Consider the following 23,436-nt stretch of genomic DNA (forward strand, 5'->3'; position numbering starts at 1 on the left):
ATTCACTAACGCCCTCAAACCGGTGCTGATCCGCGATCAATTCTCTGAATTTTTCTTCTTCTTGTAAATAATGCCTATTTTTCAGGCGGACTTTACGTCCAACTACCAATTAGGTGTCGTGGACGGAGGCGATTAGCAAACATATTACACTATAAAGTTCTAATATTTTAAACATTAAATAAAATCCAAGGCCTGGACCGAGAATCCAGTACCTCAATGCATATTACCTTTGCAGGTATCGCCTCCAGCTGCTCGGCTACCTTGGCGCCTTCTTGTACTACTCTGTTTCAGAATTATTACCAACAATGCATTTCTACTTTATGCTTGCTTTTACCTCTCGGCCATTATTCGGAAGTCATCAGCTTTGGTCATCTTATTTCTTTGTATCTCCTAGTGAATAGTTGCTTTTTTTGGGGGGAGGAGCAGCCTAACCTTCTAAGCCTTGGCTTTCAACCTAGAAATGTGAGGATTTATCTAGGCTTTATATTGGACCAGGTCATTTCCACTGAAGTGCATTGTTGAATAAAATTGTAGAAAATTAGCAATGATTTGTATACTCGAAAACAAATTGAAAAACTTCAGGACTTATTGATTTTTTTTTTCAAAAATATTAAGAACAAAGAAAGTTTAGAATTTTATTTTAAAAAATAACTTTGTAACAGAGAATAATTTCTATTCAGAATTCATTGAATAATTTATGTTCCATTGGATGCAACATTTGGTATATGATTTATGATGGTCATATACATGCGATTCGTACTTCGTAATTTATGTTTCCACTACCGTCAACACTCTTTCACTTTAGTATAGCCAATATTGCAACTTTTTTTATCGAATCAAACCTCCTCTCAACAGTAACTTTGAAGCAAAAGTTATTCTTATAAATAAGTAAAGGTACACATTCCATTGTATCCAGCATAAATAAACCAGAAAATGTTTCAGAACCAAACTTCCATCTCGGTAACTTTTATCTCTGAATAAACCATCTAGTTTGGATGTTTTTGTTAGACGCGATTACCCAAATAGCTCATTATATGTTAATTTCTTTTAATAGAATTCAATGTCAACATTTTGAACTCATTTTTCAAATGAGAAGAAAGTTATAATGAACATGATTTAGGGATTTCCTCCTTAAAAGTGATAATATTTTGTTAATTCTCTTGATAACTTCTAACCATTGAAGTCAACTTCATAATTGTCGAATAACAGAAAGAACTTTTTTTCCCTAGAAGCCCCCGAGCTGCTCATTGTTCGGTAATCGACGTCGGGATTAACGACAGATCTCTTTCTGTAGGCTGTCAGTGCATTGAAGTGTTTCGAATGCTCTAATGAATGTTTATCAGAAGAAACAAATGGATATTTCATGAATCTTGTTTCACGTGGACCCATCTTAAGAAATGGTCTGTTTGCAAATATTTTTTTATTAACAATCGCTTGATATTTATATTTTATAAGCATATATTCCTTAATAATAAGGAATTATTTTATTGATTTGAAAACAAGAGACACATTCATAGTTAGGTCTAAAACTTATTTAAGCAAATAATCTAAAACTATACAAATGTAAACCTTAGGATTTAAGATTGGCGAGGAATCGGTCAAATAAAAACCAAACGTCTTCTTGCCAACGTTTCGACAAATATACTTATTGTCCTCTTTTTAAATTTGCTAATCATTTGGCTATTATGATATTTACTTCATAAGGGTTTTTGGTTTTTCCGACTTTTTGTATTAAAAGAAATTTTCCCAATATCTATTTTATTGTCAAAATTGAACATTGTAATTACTCTGTTGTATCTGTCTCATTGTCATTACCAAAATTCCCGTGTAAGTCCCGCTATATCTGTATATATTTACCTGCTCTCCAGTTCTGGCTCTTAGTAACTCAACCAACCCTCATAGCCACGTAAGTTTTCAATAATTATAAAGAATTTATTGTATTTTATTTTATTTTTATATTACTGATTTTTTACTGATTTGTTGTATTACTGAATTGTTTGTATTTGTAATATCCAGGTTCTGAAGAGGACAATATATTTGTCGAAACGTTGGCAAAAAGACGAGTTTGTTTTTTATTTGACCGATTCCTCGCCAATCTAGAATCCAAAGTTTAACAATTTACGGTCACGAAACCTAAATATCCACACTGTACAAATGCTTGATTGAAAGAGTAGAAGTTATCTAGCAACTAAGTTGACTTATTCCAAAATTTCTTTTCGAATATTTGGTCATTTGCGGCTTCAAGTGGTAAAAACTCTGAATTTCCAAAAAAACTGAAGCAAGAGTGTTGTCTCGCATATGCATTATATTCTTCAGAAAGTAATTCATAAAAATGTATGATTCTTTTTTTATAATTCTTTATTTTGTATTCATTGATTCGTGTCTCTTACTGGATAATTTGCAATTAAATTGCTATATTATTAAAATAACCTTGAATTGGGCTTTCTGCTTCTTGTTGGTTATACATTTTACAGAATATCACAAAAATACCCTCGGGTGATTTGGCTCCCTTGGAATTGATTAAAAAAGGAATTAAGTAGTGCTTGAGGAACAACAAAAGGAAATTTTATTGTAAAAGAAGAAGCAATACAATTTAGATCTTTTCTTTTAATTGTTAATATCATCCAATAATTATCATCTAATAATTATTTGTTATCAATTCGCTTAAAATTAAGTAATTTGGGAAGTTTAGAAAATATTTATTAGCTTTACTCCTTGATTAGCGTGGATGGGAGCCTAAAACAAATGCTCAGGCCTGGATTCACGAAGTGTCGTTTCAGAAACATTCGAATTGAAGGTATCCGAAGGGCAGTAGATAAGCGCACCTATTTCGGTCGATATAATTACCAGTATCCTTCGATATTGACGATAATATTGGTAAAGGGTGAAATATTTGATGATTTGACGGAAGTTTGGTAAATACTAACGCGTATAAACATAATTTATGCATCAATAATTTTGAAAAGTTTGATTCTACGATTTAGAATAAATATAATAGGATCCAATAACGTAGAATAGTTATGATTTTTGGGAAATATCGAGGTGCGTTCTTAAATAAAAACAACTTTTTTGCTTTATACCAACGTTTCGGTAATTTTTACTACCTTCTTCAGGGTCTGTACAAAAGGAATATTACACTAATATAGAATTATATAAAATTAAATAAATAAAGATTATTTCTAAAATATAAAATTAAATAGATAGATAAATATAATTTGGAAAGACTTACATTATAAAAATAAAAGTTTGTGAAGTTTAATGTAGAGCTACGAGTATATTATCATAACTGTTAAGGATTGACGGAAAAGCGGGTTTATATAGAGGTAAGGGAGGGGTGAAAACAATAGGGCTGGAAAAACCTAAGGTATGTGGCGAGTAATTTGTTAAGTTACTGTCTGAAGAATGTTCTTGTAGAAATTAGAAAGATTGTTCGTGTCTGTCCTAAAGTTGATAGATTTTTGTTGTTTTTTAATGTGTATCATTTCTAATATGTTTCGTTTGTTTCTGTTGGTGTTAGTTCCAAGTATGGAAGTGTTGTCAAAGTCAAATTCGTGTACCTCGATATTAACCAAAAATCATCTATCAACAATGGTCGAACAAACCAAAACCATCCTAGAATATTTATATTATTTGTGTAGACCCGCAGCCGCGGGGTTCATTTGTTGTGAGAAAACGGACTTTACTGAATAGCTGACTTTTTATTCATTTATTTTTGACATTACCAATTAAAATGAAAAAATTGTATATGACATAGGAATCTGACATCTGGAATCTAAGTACACCAGGAATCAGTTTTAGTGATAAAACACAGGTCATGTGAACATGTTGAGACATGTCTGCTGTTGAGGAACTTCCTTCCTAGTTTTAATTTAGCGGTCAATTCTATATAATATTTTCAAATATTGACAGAAATATTGTATGGAATCTTTTTTGTAATTGACGGGTGGTAAAATTTTGTTCATCAAATCCCTTTGAAAAATGATTTGGTGGAAATACAATATATCAACTATTCATATAAGAGCTACAATTTTTTATATCCAACTGTAACATTTTAAATTTGAATCTCAATAGTGAAACAAATTGCACACTAATCCAGCAGGGAAAACAATGTTACTCTTGTCAGAAATGGAAGGAATATTTTTCTGAATGCAAATACAAGAGCATGTCTTTTAAGTTTTTCACTTAAGAATGACAGTTTGATCTACGACAGATTGTGCACCTCATCACTCCAACAATTGCCGGAGTCTGCAAAAAGGCTAGTCTAATATTAAAAATATTAGTTTTGGAATGTACCAATTCTTCCTTGACGGCTCGCCGCTAACTTACTAGCTACCGCATTTCTTTTCTTTGCCAGAAGATCTGCTAAAGTCACTTCAGAAATTGATAACCCGGCGGATCCGACAATTTGTCCATATTTCAGCATCATACGACAAAAACTGACTGGGTTGCGAACATCAAGCAAACGGAGCTTGCTCAACTGAAGCCCACTCGTATTGACCCTCAGCCTGCCAATATCAGCTAATATCTGCCAACTTCTTTTGAAGATCAGTGTATCATAAAATATCTAAGAAGACTGTTATAAGATTACGAAAGTATTTTATAAATTTTTAAGTAATAATTTAAATTATACGATATTAAGTCATTCCTAATTATATTCGATAGTGCAATTATATTAAGATTTATTAACTATTGTTGGTGAATTATTAATATTAACATTTTTTTTTAAATATTTTATTCTTCCCTGCAAAACGCTCTTAACTTGCATACATCACGGACATATTTAAAAATGGTTTTTAATTCAGGTTCAGATGTCATACTAAGCATTCTAAGTACATCCTCATTTTGAGGCTCATTATGGATATTAAGTTCATTATAAAGGTGTTTCCTTAAAGGGGCATAAATTGGACATCTAATAAATATATGATAAATGTCTTCCATTTCTAATAGGTTGCAGATTGAACACACTTCCTCAGTTTTAATTATATACATTACATTTTTTATGACAATTTTCAGTATTAATTTATTACCAGTTCACAACTGTGCCAGTACTTTAGTGATATGGCGTGGTAATATCGCGTTGTTAAATTAGAATGTCGGCTTTAGTAAAATGGAGTTTTGGTCGTTGTCCTACATAACGCCAAGATTATATTAGTGGGTTTGTGGTCCAGACAGTGGAGGAGAGGAAAGTTTGTGCCGCCTTATCCAACAATTTCTAATACTATAAGATTCTCCATTTTCACTGTTTTTCGCCAATGTGTTTGCTCTTACATTAAAACTTTATAATTTTGCTTCAAATATTACGTCAACATGTCTGTCAGGAACAGAAGAAGGAAATCTTATTTTTGTTTGGATTCAGTCTAAATAACTTTTTGATGGACTTAATTATTAAAGTTTTTACTCCCTGTCTCTCAATGCAGCCAGATGAAGCGTGTGACGTTTTCATTGAGGGAGCTTTTTCTTACGGTTATGAGATGTACTATCAACCACTGTTTGAGTTCAATTATTATTATAAGTGATATCGCCTAGTCACACGCAGGAGTAACTGCACATGAACAAACTGCTAAAGATAATTAAGCTCCGTTACAGGGAAATGCGAGTTATTAAGAGTAGAAAAATGGTTTTGATTTTTAACTTAGGGTAAAGTGCCCGAATTTCGTCCCAGCGCCTAATATTGTCCCCCTATTTAAAACAATCGCCAAGTATTGCACACTAATGGCAATTTTAAGAAAGCTACATTGAGGCAGCAGTAATCTTTTGGAAACGTCAATTCGGGGTACGGTTCATGTCCAGCCGAGTTTTGAAGTGTTATTATAAGTTGTCATATAAGTTGTTATATTTGGTAGTGTTTCAAAACGTATTCCAGTCTTTTAAAGGTTCGTTAAAATATTGATGTTGCTTAGGGCATGTCACATATTGTCTTTATTTTGAAATTCTTCAACGAAGCGCCAGTTCATTCATGTGTTGTATCTATAGTGGTAGCCATCTTTAAAAATGTAATTGTTCCTAATTCAGTCTCCTTAAGTAGTTATTTTTATTTCATATTTGAAAAAGTTATACAAAACAGTTGATTATTTGCTTTCGATTCAACTGGCGAAACATAAGCAATGGAATCCTAAGGCAATGGTAGAAGCAGTGAAGGCGGCGAGAAAAAAAAAAGAAATGGGATACAAAACGGCAGCAAAGACATTCCAAGTTCCAAGAGCAACGCTGAAGGATTATGTCGAATCCCCATTAGAGAACCAGAGGATATGGTTAATAGAAATATTGGCCGACCAACAGCTCTGCCCAAAGTCATCGAGCAAATGCTTGCAGAATACTGCCTGACAATAGAAAAAACTTCTACGGGATAACTGTCTTGAGACTTGCTTCGAATGGCGTTTCAGTTAGCTAAGAATTTGCCTCATTTTTTTTCTGCAACAAATCAAAAATGCGGGTTGAAAATGAGTTCGGCTATTTCTTAAACAAAAGACATTCCAGTTTTTTTCACAAACAAACAAAATTTGTTCAGAGTTTTGACTTTTCATCTTATTTGAGATTTGAGTATCAATACATACAAGGGTCGTTTGAAAAGTCCGTGCAAAAATAAAAACTACTTAATTTTTTGGGGTAAACTTTTTTTATTTTTCAACATAGTCTCCTTTTAGGCTTATAAACTTCGTCCAACGCTGCTCTAGTTTGTTGATCCCTTCCGAATAATAGGATTTGTCCAAGTCTGAAAAATAGCCATTCGTTTCTGCAATCACCTCCTCGTTTGAATAAAATCTTTTTCCCGCCAGCCATTTCTTCATATTGGGGAAGAAATAGTAGTCCGAGGGAGCCAAGTCTGGAGAATAGGGGGGGGGGATGTGAAACGAGTTGGAACCCTATTTCCATTAATTTTGCGACCACAACTGCTGAGGTGTGAGCTGGTGCGTTGTCGTGATGGAAAAGTACTTTTTTGTGGGCCAATCGTGGGCGTTTTTCTTGCAGCTCGGTTTTCAAACGGTCCAATAACGATGAATAATATGCACCTGTAATAGTTTTACCCTTTTCCAGATAGTCGATGAGGATTATTCCTTGCGAATCCCAAAAGACAGTCGCCATAATCTTTCCGGCCAAAGGAACGGTCTTTGCCTTTTTTGGCGCAGATTCCCCCTTGGTAACCCATTGTTTAGATTGTTCTTTGGTCTCAGGAGTGTAGTGATGTATCTATGTTTCATCCACAGTGACGAAACGACGCTTTAAGTCCTGCGGATTCTTCTGGAACAGCTGCAAACCGTCCTTGCAACACTTCACACGATTTCGTTTTTGGTCAAGCGTGAACAATCGCGGCACCCATCTTGCGGATAGCTTTGTCATGTCCAAATGTTGATGCAAAATATTATGTACCCGTTCATTCGAGATGCCCACAGCACTAGCAATCTCACGCACCTTCACTCTTCTGTCATCCATCACCATATCATGGATTTTATCAATGATTTCTGGAGTAGTAACCTCAACAGGGCGTCCAGAACGTTCAGCGTCACTTGTGCCCATATGGCTACTCCGAAAATTTTGAAACCACTTATAAACTGTTCTAATCGAAGGTGCAGAGTCACCATAATGTTTATCAAGCTTCTCTTTAGTCTCCTGAGGCGTTTTGCCTTTCATAAAGTAGTGTTTAATCAAAACACGAAATTCTTTTTCGTCCATTTTTTGAAAATCACTCGACTTCCTCGATTCAAACGAATGCCAAACACAAAGAAGTGGACCGATCTGGCTGACTTGGTGTGTGTACTTCCAAGAGATGCTACTAACTAAACATAACCTCGATACGCGCCAGTAGTGCTATCTCTCTGACTTTGCACGGACTTTTCAAACGACCCTCGTATAGTATTATTAAAAATACACTAATACTTGCATGGTTTACACTCTTCCATCGTACATTTAAAAGGAGGCGCCACGGGAGCCGAAAGGTTAGAGGCGAGGCCCGCAAAGCTAATATGTATTGTGGTACTGAGTTCGATTTCCGGCCTTAGGCCTTGGATTTTATTTAATGGTTAAGAAAAGAAATTTACAGTAAAGTATGTTTGCTAGTCGCCTCTGCATAAGACCCCTAATTTGGTAATAGGGACGCAAAGCCTACCTAAAAAAATTGGCATTACTTTACTTTATACATTTACAAGGAAGGTAATTATTTACCCAATGTAATGTTCATAAAAAATGAACCTGAATATCATTAAAACATTAACAGTGCATGGTGCAATGATAAATTTTTAATTTGCAAATTTTTAATTACACTCCAAATTAGTTACAGACAGATTCTGAAATATTTCATATATTTTTCCCACTTATTTTAATAAATTAACATTTATATATGGCGCAGAGATATAGAATAATTCTTATTTTTTTCTGCAACCATGTAGGGTAGTTCTCATTACTCAATTAAAATCAGCTGTGTAATGCCCAACTTCCCACACTAGTAGGGAAAAATTCCCATTAGTGTCACTTTCCGCACTAGTGTGTGGAAAAACTTTATTGTGCTTCCTTGATATAAGAAAATTTGTTATTAACATAAATATTTTCTGTAAAACTTTAATAAGCTTATTTAACGTAACTAAATACGAGTAATTAAAAAATGAATATTAAAAAATAAAATAAAAATTGAAAGGAATATAGAAATAAAAATAATACTTTAATAAATAATTAGATATTTTTAATTATAACAGTTAAAAAGGTTATAGTGTTACCTTATAGAAATTTAAGATGGATTCTAGTGATTCCTGTTTAGAAAACACTCCTCCATCAATAAAAGAAACAGCAGAAAATGTAATAAGTAATGTGAATACGTAAGTAATGTAAATAATTGTAATATAACAATAAATGTTTATAATAAATAAATTACTTTTTGTAGACTGTAAAAATGAAATTTTTAATTTTTTTAGTTAATAAATCTAATGGTTGCAGAAAAAATATAATATTTAACTCGAGTGTTAAGTATTTTCCACACACTCGGCAATTTGCACTTGCACTCGCCTCGCTTCGCTCGCTCGTGCGTGCAAACCCTGCCTCGCGTGAGGAAAAGTACTACTTTCCACACTTGTTAAATAAATAACTATTGTTAAACTTAAATAAAAAACCTTAACTTTTTTTAACATAATTACAAGTACTAATTTTCAGATGTTTTGCAAAAGTAATAGTACGAAATGTTCCATATTCCTACGACATATTCAATATAAAAAAGGCACAATTTGTGATCGGGATTGTTGCAATTATATTTATAGCTATTCAACAATATAAGGTGTATTTTTCTTGTTTATTTTAGCCAACTAAAGTCATTGGCGCTCTGAACATATTTATTTCGGTGCGCCACCAGCTTAAGAATACTCCCACTATTGACAAAGGAATAACAACACAATGAGCACTAAGAGACGCCTAAGAAGAAATAAACCGAAAGGCAGGTAGCCTGAATCAAACTCAGGATTTCCAAGTGTTTCTACATAGAAATGAAGCTTTTTTATCCAGCGTAAGACTGTCGAGCGAGCCAGAGTCCAGATCCGAAAGTAGCTCCAGATGAAGGACATCAGTGGTGCTCAAAACAAAAAGTAACTTTAAGAAGCTTCGGCGAGTGTGATCTCAAAAATCTGACGGACCTTTAGTTATTATTTATTATATTTACTATGTGAAATCCAAAATTCCATTTAGGTACGGTGATGACATTTTAGAGCAAGCGAGGCAGTACTCGTATTTAGGCGTAATTCTGGTGTCTTTAAAAATGCAGTTGAGTCTTTAGTGGCAAGAACTATAATATCGGATTTGGCTCTGTGATGAAGATATTATGTAATATAAAATGTAATTCATGGGAGGTTCGCAACAAATTGTATTATTCGTTAACATTAAATTCATTACTATACGGTACACAGGTTACGGCCTTAAGATATTTACAAAAATTAGAGTCTTGCAACTTAGGATTTTATAAAAAATTGCTCTCACTTGCGGTCAACACGCCTCATTATATAATTAGATTGGAGATCGGCACATGTCCGGTATCATATTTTGTGTTGAAGTCTGCCCTGAAATGGCTGTTACAAATATTTGCTATGGAATCTGATAGATTCCCGAAAATTTGTTTCAATGAATTGGTTAAATTGGACCACAAAAATATAAAATATGTAAAGTTTAATTGGTGGACGCAACTAAAGAATTTATTGCAAAATGTGGATATAATTTAGATTCAGTTAATTTCAATTTTGAATATTTAAAAAAAAAAATTTTAAAGAAATACAAAGATTATTTACTCGAATTAGATAAAGCAAGCTTGGCTAAGAGTAGTTTCTGTCCAATCTATAAGTGTTTAAACATTAATTGTAATTATGAAAATCCACAATCTTATTTATTGCTTAAAATTCCACACTATATCACTAAAGTACTGGCACAGTTGTGAACTGGTAATAAATTAATACTGAAAATTGTCATAAAAAATGTATATAATTAAAACTGAGGAAGTGTGTTCAATCTGCAACCTATTAGAAATGGAAGACATTTATCATATATTTATTAGATGTCCAATTTATGCCCCTTTAAGGAAACACCTTTATAATGAACTTAATATCCATAATGAGTCTCAAAATGAGGATGTACTTAGAATGCTTAGTATGACATCTGAACCTGAATTAAAAACCATTTTTAAATATGTCCGTGATGTATGCAAGTTAAGAGCGTTTTGCAGGAAAGAATAAAATATTTTAAAAAAAATGTTAATATTAATAATTCACCAACAATAGTTAATAAATCTTAATATAATTGCACCATCGAATATAATTAGGAATGACTTAATATCGTATAATTTAAATTATTACTTAAAAATTTATAAAATACTTTCGTAATCTTATAACAGTCTTCTTAGATATTTTATGATACACTGAACTTCAAAAGAAGTTGGCAGATATTGGCTGGTATTGGCAGGCTGAGGGTCAATACGAGTGGGCTTCAGTTGAGCAAGCTCCGTTTGCTTGATGTTCGCAACCCAGTCAGTTTTTGTCGTATGATGCTGAAATATGGACAAATTGTCGGATCCGCCGGGTTATCAATTTCTGAAGTGACTTTAGCAGATCTTCTGGCAAAGAAAAGAAATGCGGTAGCTAGTAAGTTAGCGGCGAGCCGTCAAGGAAGAATTGGTACATTCCAAAACTAATATTTTTAATATTAGACTAGCCTTTTTGCAAACTCCGGCAATTGTTGGAGTGATGAGGTGCACAATCTGTCGTAGATCAAACTGTCATTCTTAAGTAAAAAACTTAAAAAACATGCTCTTGTATTTGCATTCAGAAAAATATTCCTTCCATTTCTGACAAGAGTAACATTGTTTTCCCTGCTGGATTAGTGTGCAATTTGTTTCATTATTGAGATTCAAATTTAAAATGTTACAGTTGGATATAAAAAATTGTAGCTCTTATATGAATAGTTGATATATTGTATTTCCACCAAATCATTTTTCCACCAAAAATGTATAAAAAAAAATAAAAAAAAAATAGAGAATTCTAGGGTTTTAAGCAATTCTGAATAAGTAAATTTAAAGTTCTGTACCAATTTTTGAGATGTAATTTTATTTTTATTTTTGTAGATTTATTTTTATTTTAAACAGTAAAAATGTTTTGTTTTTGTATTTGCTGTAAACAGTGAACTCTCTCCAATGAGATCTTGTATCTTTATATGGAACAATAAATTATTATTATTATTATATTTACTGTAATCATAATTTGAGATATAAAAGGAGGTCAAAATACGTAACTATAACTGGCAAATATACTTTGAATTATTCACGGTTTATTTGTATTCAATAAGATATTTTGTGAACCGAGTTAGTCTAATATGTGCATGTGTGTTTGTGATAGTAAGAATATTAATGCCCGCAAGGTAAGTATTATTTGCTGTTGTCATTCATATTATAACAATATGTTGTCTGAAAAACATAAAACGGAGGTCCCGAGTGACATGTCTTATGGAGAAATAGAAATATTTCTGAAACCAAACAAGAGTCCATTGGCTGTCCAATAAAGATGTGCACCACTGAGCAATATACTGACTCTCCTTACATGCCACTACAGCAGAAAAAAAAAAAAAAAAAATACTGCTAGAGAAGCATGTAGATCGTAAAAAGGATGTATAACCTTCAGTGGGAAGTTTATATTATTTGGTATTGTCATTGTGGTTATTTCTCTCTGAACTTTTGCACTTTACAGAAAGGAAAAGGAAATAAATTAATGATAATCAACTTATAAAAATATTTCATGCTTTTAATGCGCTCATTAACGTCATGATCAAAGCTATAAATCAAGTATTTTAAAAATTTAACCTCAAGCGGGTGCACTGGTGAATTTGGTTTCATTACCTCACCAATTTGTTTGTATATTTGGACAGAAGATTAATAAAAGCGTTCTCTACTATTGCCAACGTTCCTCTAATGATGAACGAGAAAATAATCTATCTTCAATGATGGTATTATAAATACTGAAATCTCCTTTTAAAGCTATCAGGTTATAGTTTGAAAGCTACATAACTACTGCTTCCAATCAGTAAGTTTTTTTCATCCTGTAATTAAAATGTCACTCTTTATTTTATTAGTTATGTAAGTTAAATTATTAATATAAAAAAGTAGTAGAGGTAAAGTACTACTACTATTACGTAGCTCTACAGCCCGGGGTGGGCCTTGGCTTCCTTAATAATGCGACTCCAGACATCTCTATTGGCTGTTTCTGCCTCCATCCTGACATTCCAAGGACTCTCAAGTCCTCCTCAACATCATCAAGCCAACGTCTTCGCGGGCGGCCAACTCTCTTCTTCATGCCTATGACGGTACCACGCAGCAGTCTGCTCGGCATCCTGTCTTCTGGCATTCTTGCAATATGGCCTAACCATTCCAATCGTCGAGCCTTGATGAAACGAACCACATTCTCAGCCCCATATAGAGCATAAAGCTCACAGTTTTTTCTGGATCTCCATATGCGAGAAGTCGTGTCGAAAACTGGACCATAAATCCTCCTTAAGATCTTACGATTAAAAACATTGAGACTATCTATCATGGCAGATGTGAACGTCCATGTTTCAGCACCGTATGTAAGAACCGGCCTGAGTAAGGTTCTATAAAGCCTTATCTTCGAGGTTCTGGACAGATAACAAACAATTTCATGTTAGCAGAGATAAACTAATTGCCTACTTTTTCAGGCGGGCTTCACGTCCAACTACCAATTAGGTGTCGCGGACGGAGGCGACTAGCAAACATACTTTACTGTAAATTTCTTTTATTAACCATTAAATAAAATCCAAGGCTTAAGACCGGGAATCGAACCCAGTACCAAAATACATATTAGCTTTGCGGACCACACTTCTAATCGTGGTGCCTCCACCATTAATATAAATTTCCATTCATAGTTCCAGAATGCTTCCTTGAGGAACTCCAGCGAGTATTGGAAGGATAAAAGAAGAAGAAGAAGAAGAACCTTGTTTGACTTGGAAGAAACGGTCGGAGAGATAAGACTTAAGAATGAGGTAAGAGGTAGAAGGCAGTAGGCGTTTGAGTTTATAAAGCAGTCCTTAGTGCCATACTCGGTCGAATGCCTGAGATATGTCAAGGAAGATACCCGGGCAATACTGCTTTAATTTAAGGGAAGTAGCGATTATATCCACTACTCTATGTGCCTGGATAACAGACGAGTGGCAACTCTGAAAACCGAACTGATGGTCAGAAATGATACTTAAAGGGGCTATTTCAGTTTAAACATTTATTAAAGTAATTTTACATTGTGTAACAATAGATTTATGAAAAATATCTTAATGTTGAAATTTAAATACCTTAATATTTATTTCTGTTATTTCTTTGCAAGGTTCGCTAAATTGGGTTCGAAATTGTTTTTCTTTCGACCCATGGCTCAGATTGATCCCTACTTTTGTTAAACAGACGTTTTGGGGTCTATATAAACCACTTTGGCAACCTCCAAAGTCATCGTTTGATTTAATAAATCAATAGATTCTTTTCTGTTCGATTACTCACTCAAAGACGCATATAACTGAGTGTATAATATAAAGCATGTTTATTCTTATTGAATAAAGAAAGATTGCCCGGGCCATCCTAGGCAGTTGAATTGATTTCTTTTATCACATTACAAACCAATATTTATCGTCTAAATCATTGTTTTACTGTCTTTAGTATTGAATCTGTTTTATCTTCGATGCCAGAATTCGAAGATTTTTATGGTAAGGCTTGAATTATTTTAGAATTGTTAGAATGCTTTTGTAAGTTAGAGCAATTTAGCAGACGTTGGGCTCATACTATTTTTAATCAAAGCTACCATGATCTTTTTATCCAATGTTTTTTAATAAACATAAAATGAATTATTACTTAAAATAATAGACGTATTGAACGTTTGCCGCAATTTTCGACATTTATTTGGAGTTTGAGAAGTAGGTAAGATGATAAAAGGACGAAATTTACTGCCAGATTATTGGGCACAGATGAACAATGAAACTGTGGAATAGCGTTAAAGTTTTGTTAGAAATAGTAAGAAGACGAAGACGAATTCAGCTCTTTTTTGGGTCGGAGGGTGTAGTATAAGAGCGGACAATCCTTTGAGAAGGAATCTCATAGAAATGGAAGAAGACAGGTGGTCCTTATATGAAGGAGAATTTTATTAAACGCACTGAACTTATTTAATTTATCTCTTTTATTTTTGTATGTTTATTTTTCTTTCCTGACAAACTTTTTCTTTCTATTTTTGTTTTAATTTAATTCTTTCAAATATTCTTGAGATTTATTTGAATTTAATGAAATTCTTTCTTTTTACTTTATTTTTATTTAGCTCTGACATTATTCGTTAAAAGTATTGTATTCAAGAAAGAAGAGCACTTACAAATTTAATTTTGAGGAAATTTGTTGTCATTTTAGTTTATAATGATCGTGCTCTGGATTCTACTTTAATGTTAGCTAGGATTGGTCAAATGGCTGTGGTTGTTTACTGCAACTGGCAAAAATTGGATGACTTTTTAATTTAGTCAGTAGTAGTCATAGTGTTAGTAATGTCGTGAAAGTTGGTAATAAGAAATGCAAAATTTGCGGTATTATTGGATTGATTACAATTAAAAATGATAATTAAAAAAGCTTATCAAATTGATTTATACTAACTTATAATTGTAGAAGTTACGAGGGTCGTTTGAAAAGTCCGTGCAAAGTCAGAGAGATAGCACTACTGGCGCGTATCGAGGTTATGTTTAGTTAGTAGCATCTCTTGGAAGAACACACACCAAGTTTCAGCCAGATCGGTCTATTTCTTTGTGTTTGGCATTCGTTTGAATCGAGGAAGTTGATTTTCAAAAAATGGACGAAAAAGAATTTCGTGTGTTGATTAAACACTACTTTATGAAAGGCAAAACGTCTCAGGAGACTAAAGAGAAGCTTGATAAACATTATGGTGACTCTGCACCTTCGATTAGAACAGTTTATAAGTGGTTTCAAAATTTTCGGAGTGGCCATATGGGCACAAGTGACGCTGAACGTTCTGGACGCCCTGTTGAGGTTACTACTCCAGAAATCATTGATAAAATCCATGATATGGTGATGGATGACAGAAGAGTGAAGGTGCGTGAGATTGCTAGTGCTGTGGGCATCTCGAATGAACGGGTACATAATATTTTGCACCAACATTTGGACATGACAAAGCTATCCGCAAGATGGGTGCCGCGATTGCTCACGCTTGACCAAAAACGAAATCGTGTGAAGTGTTGCAAGGACGGTTTGCAGCTGTTCCAGAAGAAACTGCAGGACTTTAAGCGTCGTTTCGTCACTGTGGATGAAACATGGATACATCACTACACTCCTGAGACCAAAGAACAATCTAAACAATGGGTTACCAAGGGGGAATCTGCGCCAAAAAAGGCAAAGACCGTTCCTTTGGCCGGAAAGATTATGGCGACTGTCTTTTGGGATTCGCAAGGAATAATCCTCATCGACTATCTGGAAAAGGGTAAAACTATTACAGGTGCATATTATTCATCGTTATTGGACCGTTTGAAAACCGAGCTGCAAGAAAAACGCCCACGATTGGCCCACAAAAAAGTCCTTTTCCATCACGACAACGCACCAGCTCACACCTCAGCAGTTGTGGTCGCAAAATTAATGGAAATAGGGTTCCAACTCGTTTCACATCCCCCCCCTATTCTCCAGACTTGGCTCCCTCGGACTACTATTTCTTCCCCAATATGAAGAAATGGCTGGCGGGAAAAAGATTTTATTCAAACGAGGAGGTGATTGCAGAAACGAATGGCTATTTTTCAGACTTGGACAAATCCTATTATTCGGAAGGGATCAACAAACTAGAGCAGCGTTGGACGAAGTGTATAAGCCTAAAAGGAGACAATGTTGAAAAATAAAAAAGGTTTATCCCCAAAAATTAAGTAGTTTTTATTTTTGCACGGACTTTTCAAACGACCCTCGTATTAAATAATAATAGTTATAATTACAATTAATGGTCATACCAGCATTTAGCCCGAAGACGGTCTCCAACGCCAGAGATACAAGCATGAGACCTGATCTCAGCCAGCTCTGAAATATAAAACGAAATAAAATCAGCATAATATCAAGAAAAATATCCACAGAGAAACTAGAAAGAGATGGTGAATAGAGGAAACATGAGTAGGACTAATGTGCCTTACAAGTGATGTTGAAAAATACTGTTATATTTCTTGCCTCAACTCTATTTTATTTATTTTTTTACAAAATATTTCTGTCAAATAAATTCTATTTACATTTTATTAAAAGTAGGGCAGCGTTAAGGTTTAGGTTGTCTGTCAGGACCAATATACTTTGCTCTAGAATAATTACATAAACTCCTTTAGGCTTACAAAATAAGGTGTTTTTTTTGTAGAAACGCCATAAACTCTGTTATTTATATTTATATTTTTACTTTCTCTCCATCATGCAAAATAACGTTTTTAATTTTAATTTTCAAAATTTAGTTTTTTTTTGTCTTTTGTTATTTTATCAGATGTACGTACTTGAAGATTTCCTTTAAGAATAATAAAGTAATGGCACGTACATTTGTGTTTGGCTTGAGTAAATAAATGTGTTAAGCAGAATATCTTTTTCTTATTTATTTGTTTATTTTTTTTGGCATTGGCTGTCGCCATACAGCCAGCACCGTCTAGGTGCTTATCACTAGAATATCATTCACTCTCCATTCTTACTAATAAATACATTCGCTTCACACATTCATCCCTCTACTACTCGTATATACAACTATTTGCATAAACCTTACAACTAATGGATAGATCAGTACTCTATATTCCTGCCATCTTTATAGCTTAACCGAAATTAAAATCACGTAATCCTTCTCTAATCATTTACTTCCATTCATTCTAATCGGCTATAACTTTTAAATACATTCATATTTCATTGCTAGCTCTGCTGTAGATTTATGCACATAGATGTTGGTGGAGAATATTATGTCTTTGTAGCGAAATGGTGCATCTAAATATCTATATATAGTATGTCGTCAAACATTCGTTTCCTTTCTACCACATATCATTATTATACGATGTTTGAAATCCTTCTCCTCATTGCAATCTACGCAAAGAGGAGACAGGACCTTTTGTTGATCCTGTGTAGATACGATCCGCACACCACTGCTTATTGTCGTAACAACCCATTTATTAGTGACAGTTCCCCTTAAACCATGGTTCTCTAGGTAACTGATCTACCATAGTTTTATAGAATCTCCCTTTATTACCATTACTGTAATCTGTCAGGTCATTTTTGTAGTGCTGATTTTGCAATTATACACTCGATATCGGTGTGTGGTAATTTATAGTTAGCCATTTCCCCACTATTGGTGCCTTCCTTTGCAAGTTTATCAACAATTTCATTATTTTTATTTTTTAAAGTATCAAGCTTAAATTTTGCCAATGTTGAATACAATAGTTTCCGTTGGACTTTTTTACAATAACTACTGAATTGGACCAAGAAAGAAGATTACGTAAATTGTCATCTCATCAAGATTTAACATGGCATTGCCAATCCGGTGTCAATTTGACTCCAAAAAAAATAGGAATGGTCTCTGTTTCCCCACATCTCATAGCTATCCCAAAATGCTCTTAGATATGCTATCTCCACTCTCTCACCATTCGATAGTCACGAGCTGAAGACCATGGAATTCTTAGTTTTTTTTTAGCAGATTAGTTTACTTGAATCATAAGAGTCAACCATATCGGAGTCATTTCGACTCCTGATTGGTTATATAAGTAGATTTTCAGTTATTAACTTAACTCCATATGATTGCCTAATTGCTTATTTGATAAATTTACATAATTTTCATAGAAAGTATCAAGGCACAATAAAAAGCCTCTCTCTAGAATTGATTTTCTGTCCGAATTGCAGCAAAAACTTGCTTTAGTAACTTGAATTAGATAATTTCCGATCCGTGTCAACAGCACACAGTAATTGAAAAAACAGTGAATGTAATTTAAAAAAAATGAAAAATTCTCTGATGAGAAGCAGTCAATCAGGATTCTAGAAAATACTGAAATTACTGCGATCCTAAGTTGAAGTTAACTCCTTTTGCGTGAAATGTTAAAGCCGATTCGTGGACAGTGCCAAAATTTGTTTTTTCGCTCTTAATTCCTATTCTTTCTCATCCTTTAATGCAAATTTTATTATTAAAATTGAAATCAATATAAAAAAAGATAAAAATAAATTATGGGGTCAATATGACTCCACATTGCCAATGACTGACTAAGTTCGAGCATTGGCAATGCCGTGTTAATCTATTTCCCGATTTAGGATTTACAGATTTTGTCTAATACATATGCTATTGGGTAGTTTACCACATAGTACGAAGTTTCGCTTCCAGCTTTGATTTCCTGGCACAAGAACTGTTCTAACATCGTAAACTTTTCGGCGTTAATCCTTTTACGATCTTCAAGGTACAACAAGCGAGTCGACCTTTCGATAGAAGAAAAGAAAGAACTGAAAATTTCAAGGCATTCCATAATCACACGAGTTAAGTTTAAGGTGGCATTTCCCAATTTTTAATAGAGAAAATGTATTCAATGGTTTATGGTTCATGCCCACGGATAATGGCTAGCAAAAATAATAAACAACAGAAGAGGCTGCTAATGCTACTTAGTCAAAATATGGGCTGCAATTATGCAGCTCTTTCAAACTACATAAAAATTCACTTTGAACTTCTATTTTTAAAGCTTAAAAACTTCTTTATTAAGTATTATAAAATATAAAAGCAAAAGTTAGAAGATCTTTGCAACCACCACATATTTGGTATCATATTTATCAGCAATTAATATTACATTTTTATCTTATTACTCAGCAGTTTGTAAAGACACAAGGGTGCCAGAAACGTTGAAAACTTGAGATTCTTTTTGATCCGAGTCAAACATTTAAGTTTGTACGAGGGTCGTTTGAAAAGTCCGTGCAAAAATAAAAACTACTTAATTTTTTGGGGTAAACCTTTTTTATTTTTCAACATAGTCTCCTTTTAGGCTTATACACTTCGTCCAACGCTGCTCTAGTTTGTTGATCCCTTCCGAATAATAGGATTTGTCCAAGTCTGAAAAATAGCCATTCGTTTCTGCAATCACCTCCTCGTTTGAATAAAATCTTTTTCCCGCCAGCCATTTCTTCATATTGGGGAACAAATAGTAGTCCGAGGGAGCCAAGTCTGGAGAATAGGGGGGATGTGAAACGAGTTGGAACCCTATTTCCATTAATTTTGCGACCACAACTGCTGAGGTGTGTGCGGGTGCGTTGTCGTGATGGAAAAGGACTTTTTTGTGGGCCAATCGTGGGCGTTTTTCTTGCAGCTCGGTTTTCAAACGGTCCAATAACGATGAATAATATGCACCTGTAATAGTTTTACCCTTTTCCAGATAGTCGATGAGGATTATTCCTTGCGAATCCCAAAAGACAGTCGCCATAATCTTTCCGGCCGAAGGAACGGTCTTCGCCTTTTTTGGCGCACATTCCCCCTTGGTAACCCATTGTTTAGATCGTTCTTTGGTCTCAGGAGTGTAGTGATGTATCCATGTTTCATCCACAGTGACGAAACGACGCTTAAAGTCTTGCGGATTCTTCTGGAACAGCTGCAAACCGTCCTTGCAACATTTCACACGATTTCGTTTTTGGTCAAGTGTGAGCAATCGCGGCACCCATCTTGCGGATAGCTTTGTCATGTCCAAATGTTGATCAAAATATTATGTACCCGTTCATTCGAGATGCCCACAGCACTAGCAATCTCACGCACCTTCACTCTTCTGTCATCCATCACCATATCATGGATTTTATCAATGATTTCTGGAGTAGTAACCTCAACAGGGCGTCCAGAACGTTCAGCGTCACTTGTGCCCATATGGCTACTCCGAAAATTTTGAAACCACTTATAAACTGTTCTAATCGAAGGTGCAGAGTCACCATAATGTTTATCAAGCTTCTCTTTAGTCTCCTGAGGCGTTTTGCCTTTCATAAAGTAGTGTTTGATCAACACACGAAATTCTTTTTCGTCCATTTTTTGATAATCACTCGACTTCCTCGATTCAAACGAATGCCAAACACAAAGAAATAGACCGATCTGGCTGAAACTTGGTGTGTGTTCTTCCAAGAGATGCTACTAACTAAACATAACCTCGATACGCGCCAGTGGTGCTATCTCTCTGACTTTGCACGGACTTTTCAAACGACCCTCGTATTGCAACAGACTAAACATCCACATCTCACATACGAGATCTCACACTCGTACACTTGTTAATATCTGATTCATGAAAAAGAAAAAAATTAGTTTTTTTTCTCTTTGCTAAATTGTCAATTCTGGGCCATTAAGAGTCGTTTGTACCACTTCATTAGGCCTCCCATACCTCCAGCGTCATTTCCTTTTCTTTACACACATTTTTTTTTCAATACTGTCAGCAAAGTAGATAAAAGAACTTCTCTAGTTAATTAACAGAAGCAGAGTAATTAACGGCTCTATTCTTAAAGCCTACATTACGTCTGATGTTTGTTTTGTGCTTATTTTTTTTCAATCTTTTCACGTTTTTTACTGCTCTAGTTCCTGCAAAGTACTTTAAAAATAAAATTAACGCTAAAAACTTGAATAAACTCAAAAACATTTCAAATAAAACCCATTAATCTAGAACAGTTACAGGTAGAGAGCAGTTAGTGTTCTTAAATCTCCAGAATCAAACCTCACTAAAACAGCGATCTCGGGAACACATCTGGACAAGAGATAGGCATAAGGACTTTCACACTACGTTTAAAAAAAATAAATATAATACGTAACTTATTTTTAAATAAAAAGAGTCGTTAAGTGAACAATCATTGCGGTTATTACGATCCACGTACAAGTACTTTAGGACAGAGTGAGTCCTTGATTCGAGAAATGTAATGCTTTTCGGGACGCTATACACCTCAAGAAAAGGTAATCATAAAATGGATTACATACTTGAATTTATTTTATTTGGAACACTCATGAAAAGTTGTTGTCATTTTGAGTAAATTTTCAGTTATAGAACACTCTATTTTTTAACTATTGTAAAAATTTTATAGTTAACGTTAGATAATTTTGAATTATAAGCACCTATTTTCAAAAATTTACTTGTACTACCCTTCTTAACCACCTCCACCCTTCTGATTGGTCATTTAGTCTCTCAAAATTCTGTCCCTCTAGATTTCTTCTCCTCCTATCGACAGACAGGCCTTCCCCGTCTTCTATTTCCACTTTCCATCTCTGGCCTTCTTTCCAAAGGGATTTCTTCAGAAGTGCCTCTATCAATTCAGCTTTCTCTTTGCTATTCTCTCCTCCCAAGATCCCTTAAATCAATTGTCTTGATTTTTTTTTTTTTTTTATTTCTCACTCTATCACTTCTACAATTATGCTGTACTTTTCTCCTCGCACATTCTCTTTGTAGTAGCCCAGGTTTTCGAGAATAAGTAAAAGTACTCTTTTACTTACTACTTAGTGATCCCAATTTTTTTTTTCAGTCGAGCTTTATTTTATTTCCATGCAGAGATTCTGGGTTTGAATCTAGCTGCTGGAACTTAGGTTTTTTTTTTTTCTTCCAAAGAGGTTCTTGCAGCACACTGCCCGTCGATGGATAGGGTTGTCTATAACTAGATAACTCTGTCTGAAGGCCGCGAGTGCTCTGAAAAAAATCTGTGGGCGCCAATAACTTAAGTTGTTAATGCGCCTTAAATAAATAAGAGCGAGAGAGGGTGATGATAAGCTTGACGCCGTTAGTTCTCCAGCAATGGCTGAAAAAGCTCTAAGTTTTGATGAAGAAATGGAGCTGGTAACCACACGCTATCAGAAATAAAAGGAAAACTTGGCAGCGATATATTTTCTAGTGAAATTAATCAACAGATATATTAAAAGAGTAGTCTGAAATTCCATTTATCTTTTTAAAAGTTATATAGAGATAGAAAGATTAGAAGAATGGAACAAATTTTGGTAATGGTTGTTTCAGAAGAAGAAGTGAGAGATAGATAAAGGATGATAAGGATTGTAATTCTCAGTCGGGTGTATCAGCATCGCGTTGAGATGAAGCAGCTCTTTTAGGAACCTCTGAGGGGGTCGGGACGCTCTAAACTATAATATACTTTGAGCCAGACTTATAATACTGGATGTATTGATCCTAACTTAGAAGATTAAATTTCGAAGGTTTTCGAATTCGTTTAAATTTCATATCTTTATATCTCACTTTGTATCGTTGAGAATTCAATGAAATCTTTATCGAATCGTATAGAGACGTTTTAATAACTGTACGTTTTAATCTTCTAGTGATTAATGTTTATAAGGTTAATTTTTTTATGTTTTCGAATTCGTTCTAATTTCGATCCTTTGAATCTTTCTTCATATTGATGAGATTTAAATTAATTCTTTACCGAATTGTAGATAAAAGTTAGCCGTATAGCTAAATTTTAATGTTCTAGTGATTATCGCTTATGAGATATAGAAAGTTAAATTTTGGAGGTTTTCAAATTCGTTCAAATTTCAAATCTTTATATCTCCCTTTGTATTATTGGGAATACAATATATTCTACACCGAATTGTAGAGAAGAGTTAGCTCTATAACTGGTTTAAAACGAAGTGGATTAGTGATAATAGCTATTGAGATATAGAAGGTTACATTTTTGGTAGTTTTACTAATCGTTCAAATTTCAAACCTCTATATCTCCCTTCCTATTGTTCCGATTTTAATGAATGAACTGGTATAAAATACAATATTCTAGTGATTATCATTTACGAGATATAGAAGGTTTAAATTTGTAGATTTTCAAATTCATTCTAGTTTCTAATGTTTGAGCGCAACTATAAACTTTCTTTTAAAAGATCTCTCTAGAGTTACGGTTCCAGCTTAGTACCATATTAGAAAATATATAAAGCAGATGTTACTTTTCAGAATAGACAAGAAGGAAAATCTTTCCAA

The 23,436-nt window shown here is 34.1% G+C and overlaps 1 protein-coding gene across 1 annotated transcript in view; it reads right to left on the minus strand.

Annotated features, from left to right (window-relative positions):
• The window catches only part of LOC141451029 (neuropilin-2-like), a 166,342-nt gene that overhangs the window by 102,038 nt on the left and 40,868 nt on the right, over nucleotides 1-23,436 (minus strand). The window contains exon 3 of the mRNA XM_074122042.1: nucleotides 16,486-16,552. Within this exon, the coding sequence (XP_073978143.1) occupies nucleotides 16,486-16,552 (67 nt within the window). The remainder of the gene's footprint in view (nucleotides 1-16,485; nucleotides 16,553-23,436) is intronic.

The sequence above is a fragment of the Rhodnius prolixus genome, unplaced genomic scaffold (genome assembly GCF_049639745.1).
Source record: "Rhodnius prolixus isolate KJV_2025 unplaced genomic scaffold, Rpr scaffold_8, whole genome shotgun sequence".
NCBI classification, from domain to species: domain Eukaryota; kingdom Metazoa; phylum Arthropoda; class Insecta; order Hemiptera; family Reduviidae; genus Rhodnius; species Rhodnius prolixus.